This window comes from Atractosteus spatula, chromosome 2 (assembly GCF_055471065.1).
Source record: "Atractosteus spatula isolate fAtrSpa1 chromosome 2, fAtrSpa1.hap1, whole genome shotgun sequence".
Classification (NCBI taxonomy): Eukaryota; Metazoa; Chordata; class Actinopteri; order Semionotiformes; family Lepisosteidae; genus Atractosteus; species Atractosteus spatula.
The window spans coordinates 55,010,543-55,033,034 of NC_142707.1; the positions used below are offsets into that span (position 1 = coordinate 55,010,543).

General features: G+C 37.6%; 1 protein-coding gene across 1 annotated transcript in view; it reads left to right on the plus strand.

The window, feature by feature from the left end:
- The first annotated feature begins 3,977 nt into the window (after positions 1–3,977).
- Positions 3,978–22,492, plus strand: part of mfsd2b (MFSD2 lysolipid transporter B, sphingolipid) — a 33,523-nt gene continuing 15,008 nt past the window's right edge. The window contains exons 1-4 of the mRNA XM_088909072.1: positions 3,978–4,061; positions 11,424–11,540; positions 13,463–13,587; positions 16,733–16,856. Of these exons, the coding sequence (XP_088765198.1) occupies positions 3,978–4,061; positions 11,424–11,540; positions 13,463–13,587; positions 16,733–16,856 (450 nt within the window). The remainder of the gene's footprint in view (positions 4,062–11,423; positions 11,541–13,462; positions 13,588–16,732; positions 16,857–22,492) is intronic.

A 22,492-nucleotide genomic window follows, 5' to 3' on the forward strand; every position in this document is an offset into this window, starting at 1 on the left:
TAAAGATTAATTGTGCCATGATTTGGAAACAACCCATTTCACTTATCAATAGTTAAACACGGGAAGAAGAAACATGACAGCTGAAAGCAAGCTGGATGAAAGTTGGTGCTGCTTACTGATCTTCAAAAAACCATGTGGAACAGACAGCTCACAGGCGGCTTTCTGCTGAAATGGAGCAAGAGGCATCTGCAACATGACTGCTTAATTCAGAGCATGCAGTGAAAGCCCTCAGGAACACAGGGAGAACATACACGCTCGAGCAGATACCCAAAGCCTGAATCAACCCCTAGACTCCAGAGCTGAAAAACAGCTACCAGTGATACTGCCTGTGATAATCTGCAGATGATCTTCTCCAACATTCAGGATTTCATGCAGCCATTCTTTTCTTGGTAATTATCATACATTTTTAACAGCCTCTTCATTCCCTGTAAGCTTGATTCAAGTCTACGTTTCTCAGTGGTTCTGTCAGAGGAACATGAAAATTGTCCTTTTCATTATGTGCATTATGGAATGTTAAGGAAGCATGAGGTTTGCTTTCTGTAGAAAATGCAATATTTACAGCTTGTCATTGGTTAATTCTTACAAAGACTTTTTAAAAACATTAACAGTGAGTCTACAGGTTCAACACAGCCTGTTTTTTAGACTGAAGACAATCCGCCTCCAGTCATTCACCAGAGAGAGATAAGAGGTTGCTGGCAAACATGGTCTGACTATCAATTGTGATGATATTTTAGATGTTTAGTTTTTTTTTAAGTACCTTTTAAAAGTAAAATAGATTTCACAAGATTTTGGTGGTAAAATTTAATAATTATCACGACAGGTGAGTGGAACAGATATTGTCATTTAAATAAGTAGTAATGTATTCTCATTATGTAATGCTTAGTAAAGTACTTCCACAACCTATAGAAATTCATTTGCAAGAAGCATGAATTGTACATTATTATTTTGCAGACACATCAGTGCCATTGACAATTTATATCATTTACAGATTGTTTTCTTGTAATGTAATTTAGTGTAAAAGTCTCTCCCAACATTGACAAGTTTAAAACAGAAAAGGTTATTTTTTATTTATTTCTCTTTCTTTTTCTATTCCATGTCTCATAAGAAAAGTGGCTTGTGGTCTGTTACAGACCAAAGGCACTGGCTAATAATTTTGAACCTTTCAGTGTGAAGGATATACAGTTATATAGTAACATATACTGTATATACATTTTGGAAAAATGTGTGAAGCAACAGCATTTGACCCACTATTCTTTGGATCTTTATGCATAAACATTGATTTAATTTTTCACCTTTGTCACATAAAACTGTGTAGGTAACCTGTTGCTTAAAGGCCATAATGAATATGTATTTGGCAAGTAGAAGAATACCTGGAACGATGCTCTCATTGGCTGCACAGAAATAATAGAGATGGAATGCACTGTGTCACCACCACCCTTTTCAGCACAGGGCAGTAGAATGCAGTAGAATTTCAACAGAAGGGAGCATAAAAAAGTGTCACACTGCTCTTCTTCAGACATTGTACTGCCCACACTCAATAACAACCCAAAGGGGAAGCCTTTACTATGGCTGGGTTTTGTAAATAGGAATGTTGATAGACCGGTCAAGGTAAAACAGACACATAAAGTAGTCTTTAGGTAAAGAGGAAAATGCTCTTTTATTGACAGTGCAAGGCAAATGAAGGAATTCCACAAAACCACACAAAACAAAAGCCTAAACTCCTCCTTGAGCTTCTCATTAGACATCTTCAGTTTCTTGTAAACATTCAAACCTTGCAACAGTTCTGCCTGTCGCTTGGTCAGTTGTCTTCTTCTCTCACTCTGGTGCAGTTTGTATAACAGAAGATCTGATCTTTTTTTCTCAAACAGCAGATAAAAAGACTGATCTTGGAAGCCTCCAATTAAATTGTCATATTACCAATTGTCATAACAACCAACTGGTCAGGTGACTGGGGGTGGCAAGTCTTTTCCCACAGTCTTCTGTGAAATGCAGTTCAAAACTAACCTTGGTTTTGCCTGAATCTACCATACTTTCACAACTTATACACATTTCTTTTCGTACAAAAGGCTGCAACTATGCAAATTAAAGGGATACAGAAGCTGGAGCACTGCACAAGTATAGAAGTACAGTGTGAAAACAGAATGAGTGCGCTTCCCTCCGAACCAGAATCTGGGTCTCAAAATAAATCTTGTTAGGGTAAATATTTGAGCACAGGGTAGATACAAGTGTTTGGGAAAGTGCACTTTAAAACCCTTATTATAGATTACAAACATATACAATATAGAAAGACCCTCTGTTAAAAAATCAAGTATAAGTATAAACTTTCCTGGCTGATCAGTTGTGTTAGTGATAGTAGGATGTACTGTAATACCACTGTTCTCACAGTAACAGAGAAGCAGTCTAGGGCTGAAGACTGGATTCAAGTGCGGGTATGGCAGGCAAGCAGGCAGGCACACACGCAATCCAATGTCAAAAATCAGGAACAGGCTGAGGTCAAATCTGGAAAGACTCAAGTATTTGGTACCAAAGGGAAACTCAGAATGAAAGCCAAAAAAAAAAGCCAGAAACAAACATAGAGATGCATTACAAGTCCAGAGGAGCAAAGTCAAACAAAGCATGGTCAAGATACAAGAGGTGAGTAATATGTGAATGTCAGGACTAGTAACTGAATGCTAGGACTAAGAGAAGGCAGAGATGGGTCTGAAATAGCAGAGGGACTTATAGTCTAACAAGTGGCACTAATTGTCTCCCATTGTGTTGTCGTGGTAACTAATTGATTAAGTGGGTAAGTGCTGTTGGTGGCGATTCTGGCGTGATTGCTGAGTCTCCGGAGAAAATAGCTATGACAGAGAACACATTGGGCTTCATTGAAAGTATTTAATAAAAGAAAAGAAACTTCTGTTCAGGTCTGCCAAGGCATTGGTGAACCTAAGGATTACAGTTTAGCAGAATGCATAATGATTGGTACCTCCCCTCCATTCTTTTCATCTTTTACTTACTGGGAACATGTGTAGAATGTAGGCTCTCCTTAATAGCTGATGATTTCCCATTTGACAATATGAGAATACGTTGTGTGCAGTATAGCAAGGCTTTCCCAAACTCCAGACTTCATCCTCCGAAATCAGAGATCCAGGTTTTCTATGTCTCTTTAATTCACAAGGCTACAGTGAAAGGAAAAAGTGTCCCAGTTATACTTTATTTGAAGTAATTTAATGCTTCTCCCAGGAGAAGTGCAGCTTTTAATTGCAGGAAACAGAGAACTAATATACAGAGGTAATTAGGAAGCCCAGACTTATATAATATATATAAGCACAGGCAATGTTACTGTATTTGCCTTTGTGAAAAGAGAAGAATTCTTTGACCAGCAAACATTATCTACAACTGAACTAAACAGTAAAACAAAAAGTTTAAATTAAAAGCATAATAGGCTATGTTCACATTCACAACCTGAAATTACCGGTTGTGAATTTATCATATTTTTAATCCCCAGAAACAACAGTTTTAGATTTTTATCCTGCATGATCAACATTAACGAACATTTCCAGAAAGGTAACAAATGTATTAAATAACAGTAATTTATCATTTTAAATTAAGGAGAAGAAACTATTTCTAAAGAAACATTTCCTTCTGAGAGAACTGCACAATTTACTTTTGAAATTATATATAAAGCCCAGAAGCTATTAACAATTATTTATATCAGTGCACTAAACCTTATATATACTCTAATGACAAAACTAAACAGAAGCTTTCATTCATTAATAACAATCCAGTGGGGAGGTCAGTATGAAAACTGTGACAGTGAACATAAGAACTAAAGTCCTCCTCCTCGTCTGGCAGAGCACTAAGCAGCCACTGGGCTGCCGTGGGGTGGGGCTGTGTTTAACTCTGCTCTCCTCCCTTTTTGGCAGGTGGTCAAAGCAGAATGAGCTTGTGAATGAGTGTAGTATAAAGTGGTGAATGCCCATTCAGGCAGAGCGATGGCCAAGGGTGAGGGAGCAGCAGAGTGCTCATCTGACCAGCTGATTAAACACTCGGACGGGCAGGTCAGCAAAGAAGCCCAGGTATCGTAACTCTTCATGGCTTTTTTTATGCGCTGCTGCCTGAACCTGAGGAAATGTACTAGATTTCCTGTCTTAACTGAAGCCAAAAAATATTTGATTAAAAAAGGGAGCAAAAGGACTGGGATTAATTATTTAATTCATTAACCTGCTTATTAATGTGTGGCATATGTGTTTGTTGCTTAAAAACATATTGAAGATTTAGTGGCAAATTTATCATTTTTAATAGCTGTGACAGAAACAATCGTGAATAATGCAAATTTTATTTTCGTGAAAGCCTTGTTGGTTTGACAGATCAGTGTGGAAGGAAAAGTGCAAAATATTTCACCAAAGTATTTTAACATCTAACACTTGAGTGTACAATATCATTTGACTGAGAAAATATGTGAATATAAACCAAAAAAGAAAGGCTTGTTCTTAATAGACAAAGAATGTGATATTTTTATAGTAAATGCATTAAGCTGTATCTTATTGGGTTATTGAGAAAAATGTAGAAATTATATGATATATTCTTACCTCAATATACTGATAGTATATACTATTATACTAATATACTATTAGTCTTCAGTTACACAGCAGTGTTGCAAAGTAGAATTTTATAATGTTTTTAATAAGTTCAGGTGGGTAGCTGCGTCAGCATGCGTAGGCTGCAAAGGAACAAGTAATAGGTTTATTCCATGCTGAAAAAAAGAAGAAAGAGAACACAACGTTTCGACCTGAAGAAGGCTCCACGGCCGAAACGTTGTGTTCTCTTTCTTCTTTTTTTCAGCATGGAATAAACCTATTACATGTTTTTAATAATACTTGGTTTTATAATAATGTATAATATAAAATATAATATATGTTAGCACAAGTCTAAAATAAGCTTGCTAAAAAAATCTGAGGTTATAGAGATGAGTTAGCTGTGTTTCTTTTTCTTGCTGGTGGAAACTACTGAAGTTGCCCACTTGTGTGTTTGTGTGGGTTGGAGTCTGGATACATTACAGTACCATTTAACAAATTAGATATGTAAACAGAGTGTATAAAAGTGCTGAAATGAATGTATACTGTAGTAGGCAGCTCTGGTTTAGTCACAGTTAATATATGGTCTTTAAAAGGTGGTTTTAATTACAGAGCCTTTAATAAGGACGCTTTTGCAGGTTGTACCTCTTCCTGGGATGTCTTTTCCTCTGTTTTCAGTGTGTCCTGCTTAATGTGTTTTTTTATGTTAAAATGATTGTTCCATTCAAACATGGAAAAGGCATCTGACAGGGCAGGTGATAAGGAGAGGATTAGAGTCCCAGTTTACTATTAAAACTTTGTGTTTCTGGGAAAACTGGGGTTGAAGGGTATTACAATTCCAGAAGTTCAGATGGGAAAGATCATGTTCCTGGAACTGGGTTTCAATTGCTCTGCAGTTCTTTCCATGTGATGCTGGATGTTACAGAAGAAGGCAAATAATTTACACTGCAGTGCTGGTATGCTATGAAAAAGGGCTCTGTGGTATCCCTTGGGATGAAAGGAGCTTTATAATGTAAACAATGATATGCTAGATAAGCTATATAAATATTAATGTAAAAAGTGACATGATCATGTGGATGATGATGATGATGATGACCTTGTAGAGCCAATTTGTCAAGGCTGTGATTCAGCAGTGTGAGTGATCCCTGCAAGTAAAAAAGCATGGGTACTACCTGTCCCAGGTCTACTTTCCAGCACATTTTTAGGCAGTCTTAAATTATAAAAGAGTATGTTAAGTACCCCAAATTAAGCCACTGATTGATCATACAGAGTTCAGTTGGGACAGAAACCAAAACACTCTGGAGCTCTGCAGGACTTCATAAGAGGGTCTGATGTTTTCATGATTTTTAGTGTTATGTACAATTAAGAACTAATGTACAAAAAGCAGAAATATTATAATCCCTTTTCCTTAGTATTTGACTTCATTTTTACTTATGGTGCTTGTTGAAGTTGCCAGGATTCAAATCTTACTGAGGTGCACTCCTTGGTCAATAACTATTGGAAACTTGCAAAACAACACTGAAGACTTGACAGTACAGTTTTGTTAAAGTTAAAGTGTAGATAAAACAGTAGCAGTTTCTTTAGTCCTTCACTTACAACATCAAGCCCAGAAGGACTTCAAACAGATGAGCTCCTCCAACTGTAAGATGCACTGTTTTGATAAACAGCACCTTGCCGACATCATCAGAAATAACTGCTGATTTTAATCACTGGTTGGACGAAACTATATCAAACGAATATGAAATATAACACGTTAGAAAGAGAAGCCTTAAAATACTGAGGTGTTACTTCGCATATTAATAACACCACCTAGTGGAGATAGAGAATCAGTATAAAACTTCATTTTGTTTTCCATTCCCATATTTTTAAAGCATGTTTTCTGTTTCAAATACCAATATCTGCCTGTATTTCAAGCTTTCAGTTTTCCAAGATTTATATTGCTTCCCCTCTGGAAGCTGTCCGCTTGTCCCACAGCTATACATATTTATGTGTAGGGCTTCACAACAATTTTCTTAGCTATTATCAAAGCTGAACAGTCTACTACCAGCCTATAGTATAATATGAATTTAATCCACTTCGGAATGTCACTGTTATTTCAGACATCTCTGGAATGCAGCATACACTATAATTTCTAGCACATCATTCAGCATAACAATTGCATCTATCATCAAGTTAAACACGAAGTATAAGTGTTGAGAACATTTAAAGCTCTAGTACAATATAACCTTTTTAAACACACATAAAACTGGAACTCAGACTTCTGTTTTCACTGATTTACAGTCTTTATTTGCAGCACGTATATTCATAAGAATATACAGTATATTTATTTCAGTTAAGGTGTACCCGATTCTGTTATACATTTTCTCATCATTATGTGATTCTATGCTGGAAAGATACTTTATGTTTTAAGATTACAATTACAGAAAACTGCAAATCATTGTTTTGATTTGCTACGAGCAAGTGTTGAAAACTGCACTGTGTTTAATAAATGTGACACAGACCTTTGCAACTTAAAACTACAGCATCTTACCCACTCACCAAAGCCTCAGCTGATCCATCCATCCAATTTCCTCACAGAGTCACGGGGCAGCCAGAAAGTGTCCTGGCAAACAACAGGCACAAGGCAGGATACAGCCTGGACGAGATGCCAGTCCATATGAGGGCACACACAAACACGCACATACTCAAACAAGGGTCACTTTTTTTCCCAATTGAGCCAATTAAACTGCCAATAGAAGAAGCCAATTAACTTACCAGTATGTCCTCTGACTGTGGGAGGAAACTGGAGCACCCAGGAAAAACCCACGCAAATACAGGGAGAACATACAAACTCCACACGCAGATCACCGCAGGAATTAAACCCAGGGCCCCAGCGCAGTGAGGCAGCACTGCTAACCACTGCACCACAGTGCCACTCACCCCAGCTCATATTAAGCTGTAATAATGCATACATTGTATAATACATTGAAAACTAGGGTCTGGGTATGGCTGGTTTTGAGACAATTAAATTAAACTGCAATGTTACATATTCAACTTAAAACAACTGCATCTTACAAATTCTATGAATTTAAATGATTTTGTTTTCACTGTGTACCTTTCTGCAGTTTGATCTTTGTGCATTGCTAACTCATATAAGTGTCCATAGAGGCAAAGACTTATTTAAGAAATGCTTTTTTTTCCCAGTTGCAAAATGTAACTGATTTGTACTGTTTAAATCTGTAGATTACTTCTTTTACTTTCAGAAAAACATTTTATTTTAGACAGAAGATCTCTCGTGGGTAGTTTTGAATGCCTTTGTGGAAGCCTCAGATAGTCTAATATTACAGTTCAGAAATTCAGTGTTGTGGTATCATTTTTGAGAAGAATCAAAACACGAATTTGATATCCTACCCAATGGGCAGCACCCCCAAAACAGCAGAGTTAAGAATGCGGCCATGCGCAGACTTAGATCTGGTCTCTTTCTATAGTAGTTGGTCAAACATTGCCTCAGAATTCAAAATATCTTTCTTACCCACATCGCTCTCTCATTCACCAAACTACAATTAAACATTGTCATCAATGAAAAGGTTTAATCTTCTGACCAGTTCATTTTTTTACTGTGGTTGTCAGTTTCTGGTTTCAATAGCTGAACAACTTTCTTATGCTTCCAAAAGCAGTGGACCAACTAACTTTGAAACGTATCTTGTGGAGTTTCTGAATGTGAGTCATTGTCCCAGTTTTTGTGCAGACTCTGCTTTAAGAACGCCGTCTGGTCCAGAACCATGATTAATCTTTCTCTGTAAATATGGGCGAGAGATAACTTTAGTTCAGACACCACAAGATATAGTATTTCCTGTTTGAGTTTGATGTGATAAGACTCAAGTAAATATATTATCCAAGGAAGGCTTGTCTATTGTTTCTCACCCATCTGACCCAAAAAAGTGTTTTGGCGTCTTGCTTTCCTATCCTGTATGCTTTGTTAATTAATTAATAATGACAATTTAACAAAAGAATTCAGAATTCTCACTTAGTAAATAATAGTATCTGACATTTCTGTAAAGAAACAGCAATGAAAGCATAAAGCATGTCAAGTGTTGACACATGACTTGTTAAAAATGCATTTGAAACTACAGTATTTATTCTTCAATATTCTCTTACAGTAGTTGGTCATGTAATTTCTCTCTTCCCCACCTGTGTGGGTGCTGTGTAGTGGGATTGCTGGAGCGTAATGGCTGTCATGTGTCACCCAGGGGTGCAGCACTTCAGTGGTAGGTGAAGTGGGTCCTCTCTAATGCCGTATGTGGAGCATTTCTTGGAACCTATCAGATTGTCATCACTGTGGAAGTTATTATGATGATAATACGTCTTCATCACTGTGAATACAATTCAGAAACTATATTCTAGACTTTACCTGTGGTATCTACCTACAAATGTTTTCATTTCTGTTCTGATTTAACTAGTGCAATCTAAGCCATTATTTTTTTATTGTTTCTAACCAACCTAACTTATCTACTACACACCTCTTCATGTTTATTTTTAATCAATAGATCGGTTTTATAAGAGATTTTTATTTAAAATGCGACTGAGTAAGTTTGAAGCATTATTCGCCTTATAATTATTCTGTACCTTACAACAATTCATTATGTTTTCGTCTGAATGATGCAGTACTGTATAAACACAACGAAAATGATGATTTCATTGAACAAAATGGTTCATATGCAACACTGAAATCGCATCGAACCGTCATTGTGACGCTGGTGGAGATGCACTTCGTCACGGCCTTAAGAAAATTTCATTACGAAAGCGAAATTCACTATAATATAGACATGTTATTGTTTGTTTCAGTATGTGTTGTGTAGCTTTGGAGTTAACACGAATTCTGGCATTTCTCGACCATTATATGCAGAAACGGAGTTTTTGTGAATATTTTCACCTGCAATCACAGATACATGTGCCAGATCTTGTCGGAAGGGGCTCCGGCATCCTACCTGCAGTCAGAGGTTTGTAGATCAAGGCGTGGTCTAAACTTCTTTACAGCTGTACTAGCAGACTGATTTTTTTCTAACAAGTAACGCTTCCTATTGCGTGTCCGAACGTGCGCTGTATTATCAGAGACAGCTAAGCCTGAACACATACTATCTTTTATTTGTTATGTACAAAGATGTATGTTTAGGTTTTTTTGCAGGCAGATTTTCTTTCGCATTTCTGCAGTTTTAGTCTACTTTTAGCTACAGGGCAAGGGGTTCCTTCGTGTTTTGTTAATCTGTGAAGTGAAGATGATAGTTGACTCATTTATATGTTTTCTTTTTAATAGTTACACAGGACCTCTGGTAATTATAATTCTGGAAACCATAATGTTTGCATGAGCAAAAAAAAAGTCATCAATATATTTATAGTGACTTTGAAGGAGTGTCTGGTTTGCTGTGTGGTTAAGGGATATCCTTTCATAAAACAAAACCAGCAGCATTTCCTTTTGCAGACTGAGGGTTTTCTAGATCATTGGACATACAATGCAGGGCTTTTAAAAAGCCAATGAAATAAATTGACTGACAATGATTTTGTTTTTGTTTTTGTTTTTTTCAGCCTGTCGGTTGCAGATATCCTCTCAGTTTCTTTTCTGTCCCTCTGTGTTGACACAAATGTTTGTTTTTTAGTCCCAGTCTGAACTTGCTTTACTGAGTGAGGCAAATTGTGTATGCCCCCATTATTGCATAGTTCTGCTTTGCTTTCCTTTTTTAGCACAGTTCTGACATTAAAACCCATACCCAAACTGTCTGAACCACAAAGTCTTCTTAAGGGAGTGCTTCTTGTTTTGTTGCAGACACCAGTAAAGATACAGTGCTTTTTGTTTCCACAGTGGAAACCATTGAGGCCTTACTGACCAAATACCCTCAGATCGTTGACCATGAAAGCTGCAGTTGGTTTGCTTAAGTTAATACAGTGAGTTGGGTGGTGTAGCAAATGAATGGACTAACTAGGCCTCTTTAAGCCATTTGCCTCCTGTGGTCTGGGAGGAAATCCAACTCACATCACAGGCGACAACATGTAAAAGGTTGAATGAAGCCAGCAGGAGGATAAGAACCAGTTTCACAACGCCATCTTACAGCTTTATATTCTGATTTGGTGTATTATAATGATTAGTATTTGCTTAACAGATGGAATAAGATGAGAACTCAGCAACAGGTGGAGAGTTTCTGGTTTGCCAGGGGAAGATGTCATGCTCTTGTCTGGAATTGTGCCTGGCAGCAGTCTCCAAAGTAGTAGGATCCTCCATTCAGGCGGTCCCTGTATGCTCGGTATCTTCTGTTTTTTTTCTTCTGGGACTTCTGGGAATTTTCTTCAGGATAAGATATGTCTGGATTCTAAAAAAGTGTCTGAATCAATAGTTGTATGCCATGATCTATACCTGCTTCATCTTTTATCTTCAAATTTATTTCTAGTTCATCAGCTGTGCCTATTTGGTACAGTTCAATAAAAGTTTTAAAGTAGCTTCTCATATATTTTCCCATTTTTTTATGGTCTTTATGTTTCATACCATATAGGCATGCATGTGGTGGCTCATCAGTTCAACTGGTTTTCACTATTCTCATTCACTGGAAATGCATACAGATGAGAAACATATTCAGGTTACCTTTCTTTGCTAATATTAATACACCATCACTTTGTAAAAACAAAATATTTTCACAGACTGTCTCCTTGTCTGCGTTCCTCTCTAAAGTGTGTCTTTCTAATCTTGAATTTGGAATCCGATTCTTTGCCGTGTTTTGGCCAAGATTCCATTCCTGAACATTTGAACCAAGCTTCAGTGGATATTGGAAATAAACACTGTGTTATTCACAGGCTTCAGTATTTCTTTTTTTTCTATATTATTCACAGACTCCCCAGGACAGCAGGCTCTCTGTGTGTCATAAACTCTCCTTTGCCATCGGAGGAGCCCCTATCCAGGTGGCTGGAAGTGCCTCAGCATTCTTCCTGCAGATCTTTCTCCTTGACATTGCCCAGGTGAGTATTTTCGGAATGGAAGGGAGGTTATAATTGAGAGAAGGAAATTTGGCCCATCTGACCTATTTGAAAGCAGCTTATGTGCCTCTTATTCTTGGTTTTAAATGCACAGCCACATAGTTCCACTTGTTACCTCTAGATTGTGCTCCTTTTGAAGATGTCTTGACTTAAGGTAGTGCTTTTTGTTTCTTTAGAGACATATTGCTTAGGCAGGCTTTGCTTTCCTTTTTTAGCACAGTTCTGACATTGAATTCTTCTTAAGGGAGTGCTTGTTTCCACAGCGGCAACCATTGAGGCCTTACTGACCATATACAGTACCCTCAGATCCTTGACCATGAAAGCTGCAGTGGGTTTGCTTAAGTTGATACAGTTAGCTGGGTGGTGTAGCATATGAAAGGACTGAGCAGGCCTTTTTAATTCCTTTGAGGAGTTTGAATACCTGTCCCCTCATACTGTTCTCTGTTCAAACCTAAAGAAAGTTCAGTTCCTTCAGCCTGTCAGTGTGGGACATTGCAGAATGTATCTGGTTGCTCTTCTCTGGACAGATCCCAGAACAGCAATATCTTTTCTGTAACATGGTGCCCACAATTGTTTACAATTGTTACAGTGCAAAACCTTGCACTTGTCTACATTAAAGGTCATCTGCTAGATATTTACCATTTTGAATGATATTCAAGTCTGAATTTTATTCCTTTGGCACTCTGAGCTTAAAATCCTAAACTTTAGGGGCCAACATATTTGCAGTCTCCCCCAATATATAGTACACAGTGTTTAGTGGACAGAGGAAGGACACAGCTCATTTGGTAATAAATGTAATCGTGTCTGTCCTATGTGATAGTGTTTTTAAAAAACAAAAGATAAGGTAGATCTAGAACTGCTACACTCTCACTACTTTTTATTTTAATGTTCATTTAAAAAAAAAATTAGTATGGAGGGAATTTTTAAGTAAATTTAAAGCTTATATAACACTACAACACTTTTCATCACATAAAACATAAAAAATAATAAACCAAGATATTTCTATCTCCTTTTCATGAGAAGGTGTGTGGTATTGTGTCACCTACAGTATAAGCACCGGTTGTGGGCTTTGTTGAAGGCCCTGGAGCTGTGTGGGTGTCCTGTGCAGTTTTGATATTGCAGGGCATCTGGGTGTTGTAAGGAGGGAGAAATGCACACACAGAGCTCTTTAACTTCACTGTCAGTGCAAAGAAATAAGCGCAGTGAGGGAGGAGCTGAACAGAAATGTGTTTAATTATGGTTAAATTAAATTAAGTTGAATTCTTATCAAAGTCTAAATCGTCTCGTTGTCAGGTCAGTTTTCTTTTTCTCTGTATTATAAAGGTGACTTAAGCTGCTAACTTACTTGTTTCTTATTTGTAAATTGGTTCATTTTGTGTTAAATGTACTGTATATTGCTTTATGATCTGCAATGCAGAGTCACTGTAAACACTGGCAGTGGTGTTGTGCCATACAATTCTGACAAGGGATCAATCATATGTTTGAGACAATTGAATAAACTGCTCTTGACCTGGCCAGTGGAGCAAAGTGGAGTATTTAAGCGCTGCATCAGAGAGTTAAAATCAACAACCATTTTCCATGCATTTTTATGGGGTAAAGACCATACTGATGCCATATTTTCATACTGTACTTCCATGCTAACTCTTGAAATTGTTCTGCCGTGGCACAAATATGGTTTAGCGTGTGGCTTGGGATGCCAAAGATAGTTTAGGTTTTTTTTTTGTTTTACTGAGATACAGTATAAGTTAAAAGATATGTGCTTTTGGAGGAAGAAAGGCATTACAATAAAAGTAAAACTGAAAGAAGCAGATCACAGATACTGTAATTAAGACACAAAGTCTCTCAATAAGAAAGAGAAAACCACTGAATATTTTAAAGGCAGCAAATGTGTGTTTTCTCTTCAGATCAATGCTTTCCAGGCTTCCCTTGTGCTCTTCATTGGAAAGGCGTGGGGAGCAGTAACAGACCCTGTTGTTGGCTTCTTCATCAATATAAGCAAATGGACCAGGATTGGCAGACTCATGCCATGGTAAGGACATTTTCACCATGCTTGCAAATTTGTATCTTACTTGTACCCGTCATTACTTTTTTATGTATCAGAAAAGTATGAAAGTATTGTTTTTCATTTTAAAGCACTGGGAATGAAACTGCCAGCAATTCACAAACCTCTGACTTCTATACCTCATATTCTCTGAGGGGAAGTAGCATTAACCACTGGCTAGAGGGTTATCTTCAAACTGGGAACCCACATACGTAATATAGAGCTAATGACACCAGAAATATACACATAAGTAAAAAATAGCATATTTAATTTTGGAAACAATATTTTGAATCATAGTTCTTCAGCATGTATGAAGAATTTTTCATTTTTAAGTTGTTTAAGCTGTTTATATACTGTAACAGCACGATAGTGTGGTTAAAAACAGAAGAATTAAAGTCATTGGATTTCTACAGCTGCCGTACAAATTTGGTATCAAAAACCAAATTCATCTGTGGGCGTAATAGCCGAAAGGTTAGGAAAGCTGATTGTACACTTTTCTGATCTCTGAGGAAATTAATATTATTACTTAATTGCTACATTCCAAATAAACACAATCTGGGCAGCATAACTCATTAAATGCGTTTTGCATTGTGGCTAGATAACTGCTTCGAGGAAGCTGTAAGATATCACCAACTGCACACAATTGACGTGTAACTTCATGACCACAGACAGGATGTAATTACAGCACTTGCATGAGGTCAGCAGAGTTATCTTGGGCCTTGGGCTTCAGTGAAACACGTTCAGCCTGGGCATAGTTCTGACTGCTTATTATCTTCTACATCCCCAGCATGGTATATGAGAGACTATTCTCAGAATGTCTTGGAGTTCTCTTTGTCTTTTTACTATAAACAAGACTTTAAGACAAGTTACAAATGGGAGGGGCTGTCTGGCTCACTTGATTGTTAGTAGTTAATAGATACAAAGGTCTCTTCCAGCCATTTCTTGAGAGATTCAACAACATGGCTGACTAGCTTGTTCCAGATCACCAGTGCTATAAATGAAAACAAATAACAAAATCAGAAAATAATATTTGTGTTAATCTGGGTAAGGCTTTAAATATGTTTAAAAATGGAGCATAAGTATGAATTTTGTTTGCAGTCGAAACTAATAAAGGGCATTTCAACATTATTTTCTTTTAATTATTAGTTATGTTTTGGGGAAACTTCAACTGCAAAAATGCAAATGAAGGATCAGTTATATGGAAATGAATAAATATTATTCAAGGATTGGTTATATACAGATTAATAATTATTCATAACTTATGCTTTAACAACACTAATTATTTTTTGCTTTTTGTGAAAGGTTTCTCCATGACTCAAAATGTGTTGAAGTCATATGAATGATTGATTCATTTTTAATTCATTAATATGCAGATAGTACCCAAAACATGGTGAAAAACCACATGGAAAACGTACATGGTAAAGTTTAGAAAGTAAAAACATGAACAGAAAAGTTGCTTTTTTCTTCAGCTTTTCCAAATGTTTAACCCACTTTTGATCTTTTAAAAATGTTTTGAACACATGGTAACTACAGCGCAAACAGTGAGATATAAACAACAGCTCTATACTATGTAACGACTGGTACCGATTCATTGGTATGATTTGATATGGAATGATACACAATACTGAAAACAAAAAATATGATCCAATGATTTTTTTTTCCCACAACAACACAGAGTAAAAATCAAAGTTATTTAAAACTCTTGTATTTATAAATTGTATTTATTGTAGTTATTTGAAAAATGCATAGACAATTAAGTTGGGTGTTTTTCTGAATCACACAAGAATAAAAAATATTTTTGACTCTTCTTGGTGAATAAGAATGGTGTTTTCGTTGGTGGATTTGGTAATCTGGGTGATTTGATAATTCCCTGAAGGAAAATTAATGTATTTCACTCAACCTGGGGATACTGATTGGTGGTGGCACAGAGTGAACAGAGGTGAACACATTTTTAAAATGACAGTTCAGTAGCAGCCTCTAACAGATACTGTAACTGCTGATGAACTGGCTAGACTTTGGCCTGGAATGGACTAATTGTGAGAGACCTAATTAAATTCTAGAAAGGCTTTATGAGAGTGTTTTTTATTTGTTTAAACAGAGGGCCTGTAAACATCTTACAGAATATTCCACTGCGGCCATTGAGTTCATCCTTTTACAATGCATGACCTCCCTAACTATATACAACCTCGTGAGTGATATGAACTTTTGTCTTGCAAACAATTGCTATGTAGAACAGAGGGCTATGTGCCTGTGCTCAGATCCTGGACAGTGCCAGAACTGGCAGTGCTCATTGGCCTATATTCAGTTCAATATAAAGGATAAGGTCAGGGGGTCACAGTGAGGAGAAGAGTGCTGTTTTCAATTGACCATCTTGACATTTTCAGGATTTGAAGCTGTACAGCAGCCATGCTCAGCAAACACATTACACACTAAAAGTGCACCGACACATTTCTGCAGACCTTACAGTGGTCGTGATGAAAAAAAGGCTTGCGTCTATAAATTCCTAAGGGACATGTTTCTCCACAATCATGAAAATGTGGACACACTTGAGCATTTCGTCTTCAAAACTTTAAAGTCTTGAAAACTCTGCCAATAAAGGGTTTTTATGGTTATGTGGGCCAGGGCTGCTGTCCATCCTGCGCATTTTTGTCATCTTTTGCTATCTTTGTGCGAACTACACTGGACCACATTATCCACATAATGATGGTCAGAACTTGCAAAAAAACAGCTGAGAAAAGAGTTCATAATCTGACAATCGTGGTCAGATGGAAACAAATAACCAATATCATTTTTATTGGCTTTGAGCTGCATGGATTTGGATGCTGAAGAAATATGTGGGTTTGTTTTTGTTTTTCCAGAATTGTAGGTCTTGCAGTGTACTGACCTCTCATCAAGCTTTTAGGCTGTGGCACAGTTTAACACTTAGCAAGCAGCTCTTACACCCATTGTCATACAGTAACTGCAGCTTTCAATTATTTTCAGTCATTTTTGATTTGTAGAAACCTCTCAATTCCAAGTGTCTTTCCTGCATTCTTTCTCTACTTCTGAAATCATGCAATAACAGACAATATGGAGAGGCTCAATAGGCAGGGTGTTCTGACTTTATGTACATCTGTTTCCCTTGTGTATGCAGGATGGTAGGCTGCACGCCCTTTGTGACCATGACCTACGTCTTCCTGTGGTATGTTCCGCCCTTCTCTGCTGGAAGGTTCACGTGGTACCTGGGATTTTACTGTCTTTACCAAACCTTGATCACGGTAAGTGCATTGAATCTCCTTGTTTAAGCTCCTTAAATTAATAACCAATCACAAGAAGAATACGTTTCATATATCTTACTTTCTATCTTTTCATATATTCATATAGCTTGTTTTGGTAATTCTGGAAAATAATGGCTGGAAATTTATAATGAATTATTCATGCAGGAATATCTAAGGAATATGTCACGCCCAGTACACCTAGAGGGCACTCTACTTTCCTCCTGTTCCTAGTTCCCTGTGATTATTCATGTCTTTCTGGTGTGTCTTGTTGTGTAGCCTATTTATTTCCTGCTTCTGCTCTGCTACTCGCTCAGCATTGAAGTTCAGATGCCCTGAGACCCGCCTAGCACCAGGTCACTCCTGTTCTTGGCCTGAGGGCATAGGTTTCTATACGGCAATTCCTGATCGGCTGAGCCCGGGCTAACCCCCGTCTCGCCGGTACGCATAGGGTCTTTATCGCTCACCTTCCACGGTTTGTCCTTTCTGACATACGTGACAGAATGTAGTTCAAATCTAAGTTTATGTAGTTCAAATTTCTCTGCTTCCTTTTTCCCCATGCTTAAACGTTTATTTTGGTGTTTTGGCTCGTCAGTACAGTACAACTATAACCAAGGAGAACTGAGTATAAGTGAATGACTGTCCTCAAGTTCATCCACTCACAGGTGACAGGCACCTAAGAGAAGAGTGATATTTATGTATTTCTGTAGCTGAGCTCCAGGAGTGATCGGTTATCCCCACAACAACCATTATCCAGAGTAAAGGATGGTCATGTAACATTCCAGAAGCATTCCTTTTAGATGAGAGGAAAAGACCCAAAGCCATAGTTACATAAATACATATACATGACAAATTGTGAACAAAATAGTATCAGAACTATCCATTAGATATCAGTGACACAAGACGTTCAATAATCTGCGTTGTCCCTTTCAAATGTTTGTGTTAAAAACATTTTCTAACACAGTGTTTCTGTCTAAAAGTTCTGAATGAACGTTTGGCAGACTTTTTTAATTTTACAGCCTGTTCCCACTAATTTCACTGTATAATCCCACATAACACTGTCTCCAAATCCAAACTCTTTACTTCACTCACAAAAGATCTCAACAAGTGCCTGACATCTTGACCAAAATATATGACCATTTTGAAAAAAATGGAATGAGTTCTGTGTTAATGATCTTTTTTAGCATTTTATGGGGTTACACCTTGAGTCCTCTGTTCCTAGTGGATGACAACCTTCAATCTTTTGTGAATTAACCAATGAAATAACAAGGTATATGTTTAGCCCTCTTTCTCTGGGCCTTTTTTCAGGAAGTTACTGTCTGTATGTTATTATATGATTACAAATGGCCTGGGGTCAATATACTGTATGGCAAGGTGAACTATGATGCTTAATGAATTCACAACTGACTGGCTACTTCAGTTACTAATTCACTGGAGTAGAATTCCTCTACCAGCCGTGGGATTTGAACCAGCAACCTTCCAGCCACAGGCGCAGATCCTTAGCCACCGCACCGCTATCCTGATGATTAAGGATGTTTCACTTTAATGGACCTGAAGATGACCAATTAGATCAATAAGGGAGCTGTGCAGTCTCTGTCGGGTGGAGAAGCTTTGGTCTGGGGACACATTCGACTATGTATTGTGAAATCTGATCATGGCGAGCTCCCTTCGACACCCTCACTTTGTTTACTCATTCTGACAGCTTTCAGTCTTAAAGTGCTGAGCTCCTTTTCAGAACTTCTTCCTCTATCGTTTTCGGACAGGGGTCATGAGTTGTTTACAAAGTTCCTTTTGTTTCCTTTTACTATATCTTTGATGCTTCTTCTTAGCTCTGATTTGATTGCCTTGGATGAGCTGAGGTCTTGGAGAAGAAAGCCTCCCCAGCCATGTCCCAACAATCTGCCATCCACATGTAACAATGCCAAGACAAGACAGTAGTGTTAGTGTCACACACCTCCATAATTGTCTTCAGATGGCAGTTCTGGCAGCCTGAACACACCAATGTGACATCCTTTGTGAGGAGCAAATCTGATATCTATTGCATTTTGTTTCTGCCTTTACCATATCTTTGAAATAGTTTATTCTGTGTACTTCTGGTGCAATTGCTAAGTTTGAGAAGAGGACCTTCTTTGGGAGGCTGGAGATGGCCATTTCGACAAAATGACCAACTCAAATGGAACTAATAGAGGATGATCATAGCTTCAGTTCTTGTCGTACCGGCTTGGGAGGAAATACCAAACTTTAGTGTGTTTGCTTTCCTACCTGTCTCTTAAATGTTTTCACAGCCAGCACTGGGGATACAACTCCAGCTTTTTTTAAAGACCTACTGAACATTCTTTGTGCCTCAGCCCCGTACAATAAGGTAGAAATCGTGTCTCCATGGTGGACCATCAGTTTCAGTTCAATTTTAATGTTGTAATATGCATTGCCTCACATGGCCAAAGACTGCATTTTAAGTGATTCTGCATTTCTTTGTCAGCCATCTCTAAAAGATAACACCAAAGGTATGAGAAATGCTTAATGTTCTCCGTACCATCATCATAAATCTGAGTTGAGACGTGCATTTGGAGCTTGTTAATGGAGAAGTTTGGTCTTCTGCGTGTTAAGTTTAAGTCCCATCGTCTCAGCCAATGTATTGACAACTGTGTGCAGATCCATTTCTGTCAGAGTACATACTACAGCATTACCTGTGTACTTGAAGTTGATGACTAAAGTTGGGGTAGTTTTAGTTACGGAATTTAAATAATTTGTTGTCTGTCTGCTCAGTAGTTGCTGCCTTCCAGCAGGGAGATTGTTTGTGATGAAATGGAATAAGGCATTGCACTCCGTGAATCCTGAGAACCTGTGAATCTGGAATATCCTCCTGAAGTGTGGATTTGCTCAATAATTTGTCATTATCCTTCATTTTCTTCATTATTTACATGCCTGCAGTAATTCTCAGTAATGGATCCTTTACTAAGTACCTTTTGAAGTACAACAGTTAAAAATTGCCGGATAATCAAATTAATTGTTTAACAGTCTGTATAAATAGTAATTCATAATAATATGATTTTCATTACCACAAGGGAAGCAGATCATCTAGTTGCCAACAGTATGATTGAAGGCATACTGTTTATAAAAAAATTGAGATGTTCTGCAACAACAATAGAGAGAAACCAGGAGATGGACAGGCCACATCTTGCAAAGCAGGTAGTCATCTGTCCAACCTTGTAATCAATTTCAGACTCCAGTGGCTACAGCATTAGAAATTCCAGAAGAAAATGACCTGTTCTAGAATAGCTGGTCAGTTGTAAGAAAATGCTCAGGATGTTCAGGGGTAACATGCGGACAGTGAGATGTACAGATAAATCACAGCCTTCTGTGGGAACAGAATGTCTGAGCTTCTGGTGGAGAGAGAGGTGGAGTATCTTGTTCACTAATCAATGCTGTTTTTGCAATTGACTGATGGAAGATGGACATCCCCACAGTGTGTGTGGAGATGTTGTGGTGTGTGCTACATGGACTGTTGCACTGTTCAAGTAAGCTGGTGGAGTGGCATCTGTAGCTGCACAGGGAGAATGATGAAAAATACCACAGCAGCCTATACAGAGGCTGATCAGCACTTGTACTGTATATAAATGCCCTTATGATTAACGTAATGATCAGGGAGGTCATACCTGACACAATCTGTGATGTTTTCATTTTGACAGTGTAAAGTTTAATACTGAAAACCTATCATGGTTTGGTGTTTTTTCTTTGATTTAGATTTCCAGCTATTGCTACTTGACAAATAACTTTGACAATCAATAGCAGTTTTTCAAGTCTGCAATCTTTCAGTCCTTGATTGAAAAGTGTGTTCATTGATTTGTATTTATGCTCAGGATTCGGGAGTTGGACAAGTTCTCTCGTTTCTTGCTCCTCGACATGTGCTGTAAAGTGCAAACAGGAGCCGCACATTGTGGTGCAGGATAATGACACACCATGCTTACTGCCCACTGACCGTGAAGATTCCATGGCAGAACCTCAGGCCTGTGTAACTGCCAGTTACACAGTTACCACTTTTAGAATCCTTCATTGTCTGTGTAAGGCTTAATGACTACTTCAGAAATTGCTGTGCTGCTTTATTATATTCAGAAAAAATAAATACAAAGAGGGGAAAAAAGCCTTGAAAAACACTTTTTCCATAAAAAATATAATCAACAGATCGTATTGTGTTTTATGACTTTTCCATATTTATATACTAAGTATTATTGATTAATATAGCATATATATGAAGAAGATTTAAATTTACAATTCTATAAACAGTCATGGAACAGGGTTTTGCTAGTGACATGCCACATCATTATGGGAAGATGAAAGGATTAAGTAAGCCTTTAATGAATAAGTAGCGCTTATCCAGTGATTTATTTTGTGTGCTTTTGAAATTACAGTGCTGACATTAATGTCATGTAAATTATAAAGCTCGAAACAACGGTTGGGATTATCTGCTAATTCAGAAGTTGACAGTGGCAAAGATGAAAACCTAGAAAACACTACTGAAAAAATGGGATTTTGGAAAAACCAATGTAGTACGTAAATGAGAGCTAGAGCATTTTAAATGTAAATACTTAAAGTAAACTGATATCATCATCCCAGGTATCATTAATTTATATCTGATTAAAATGCCTAGCACATCCAACTATAAATTAAATTGATCAGAAATACATTTTTGTATTCTTGCTGAAAATGTTGGCCAAGAACATTTCTATGGATTTTATTGTCATATCAGTCAGCACACTGGCGCCGAGGTTAGCATTGCTGGTGTGTGTTTCCTTTCACAGTCCAAAGACATACTGGTCAGTTACTTGGCCCTGTTGTGAGTGTGTGTTTGTGTCTGTGTGTGCCATGCAGTGGACTGGCGTCCCATCTAGGATGTATCCTGCCTGTTGCTTCCCACAATTGGCTCTGGATCCCCCATGTCCCTCTCAGGTATTGGATAAAGCAGTTAGAAAATAAATGGATAGAAGGGAATGATATCATTTCTAGATATGAAGGGTTCTTATACCGTCTCCTGTAAAGCAAAGCAGTGAAATTGCAAGAGATCTGTGCAGAAACCTTTGAAAGTTCAAATACTCATTTACATGGTTTGTAGAAAAGTACATCCCGTAAGTCTGGGATTGAGAACTGGAGAGTTTGGTGTTTTCCCTATGATGTATGTGGGAAGTGGTATGATTGAACACCTTTGAGGCCTTATCAGCTAATACACTATATTGCTATTCAGAGAGCTTATGAAGCCACTTACTGTATATTGGCTTTGCCTAAAAATCATCTCACATTGTTCCTGTCATATATGTGTGCGTCCATATGTTTTGGGACTGTTCTGTCATTGCAACATTTTGGAGCCAAGTGGCTAATGTACTATCTGGTTTATAAGTGTGTGGGTCAAGACTATTTCTACTTGATGATTCACTGAATGGTTTTAGATAGATACTTTATTGATCCCGTGAGGGAAATTGCAGTAAATTGCATTAAGATAATGCAATGGAACATGTTACAGGTGGGATTAACATCTGTAAAGAAAATTATTCTTATTCTTAACCTCTGGAATGAACCCTTTACGGGCACATTACTTTGCAGGTTTATTATGTTTAGGGACATAGTTAATCTCATGTGATCGATTG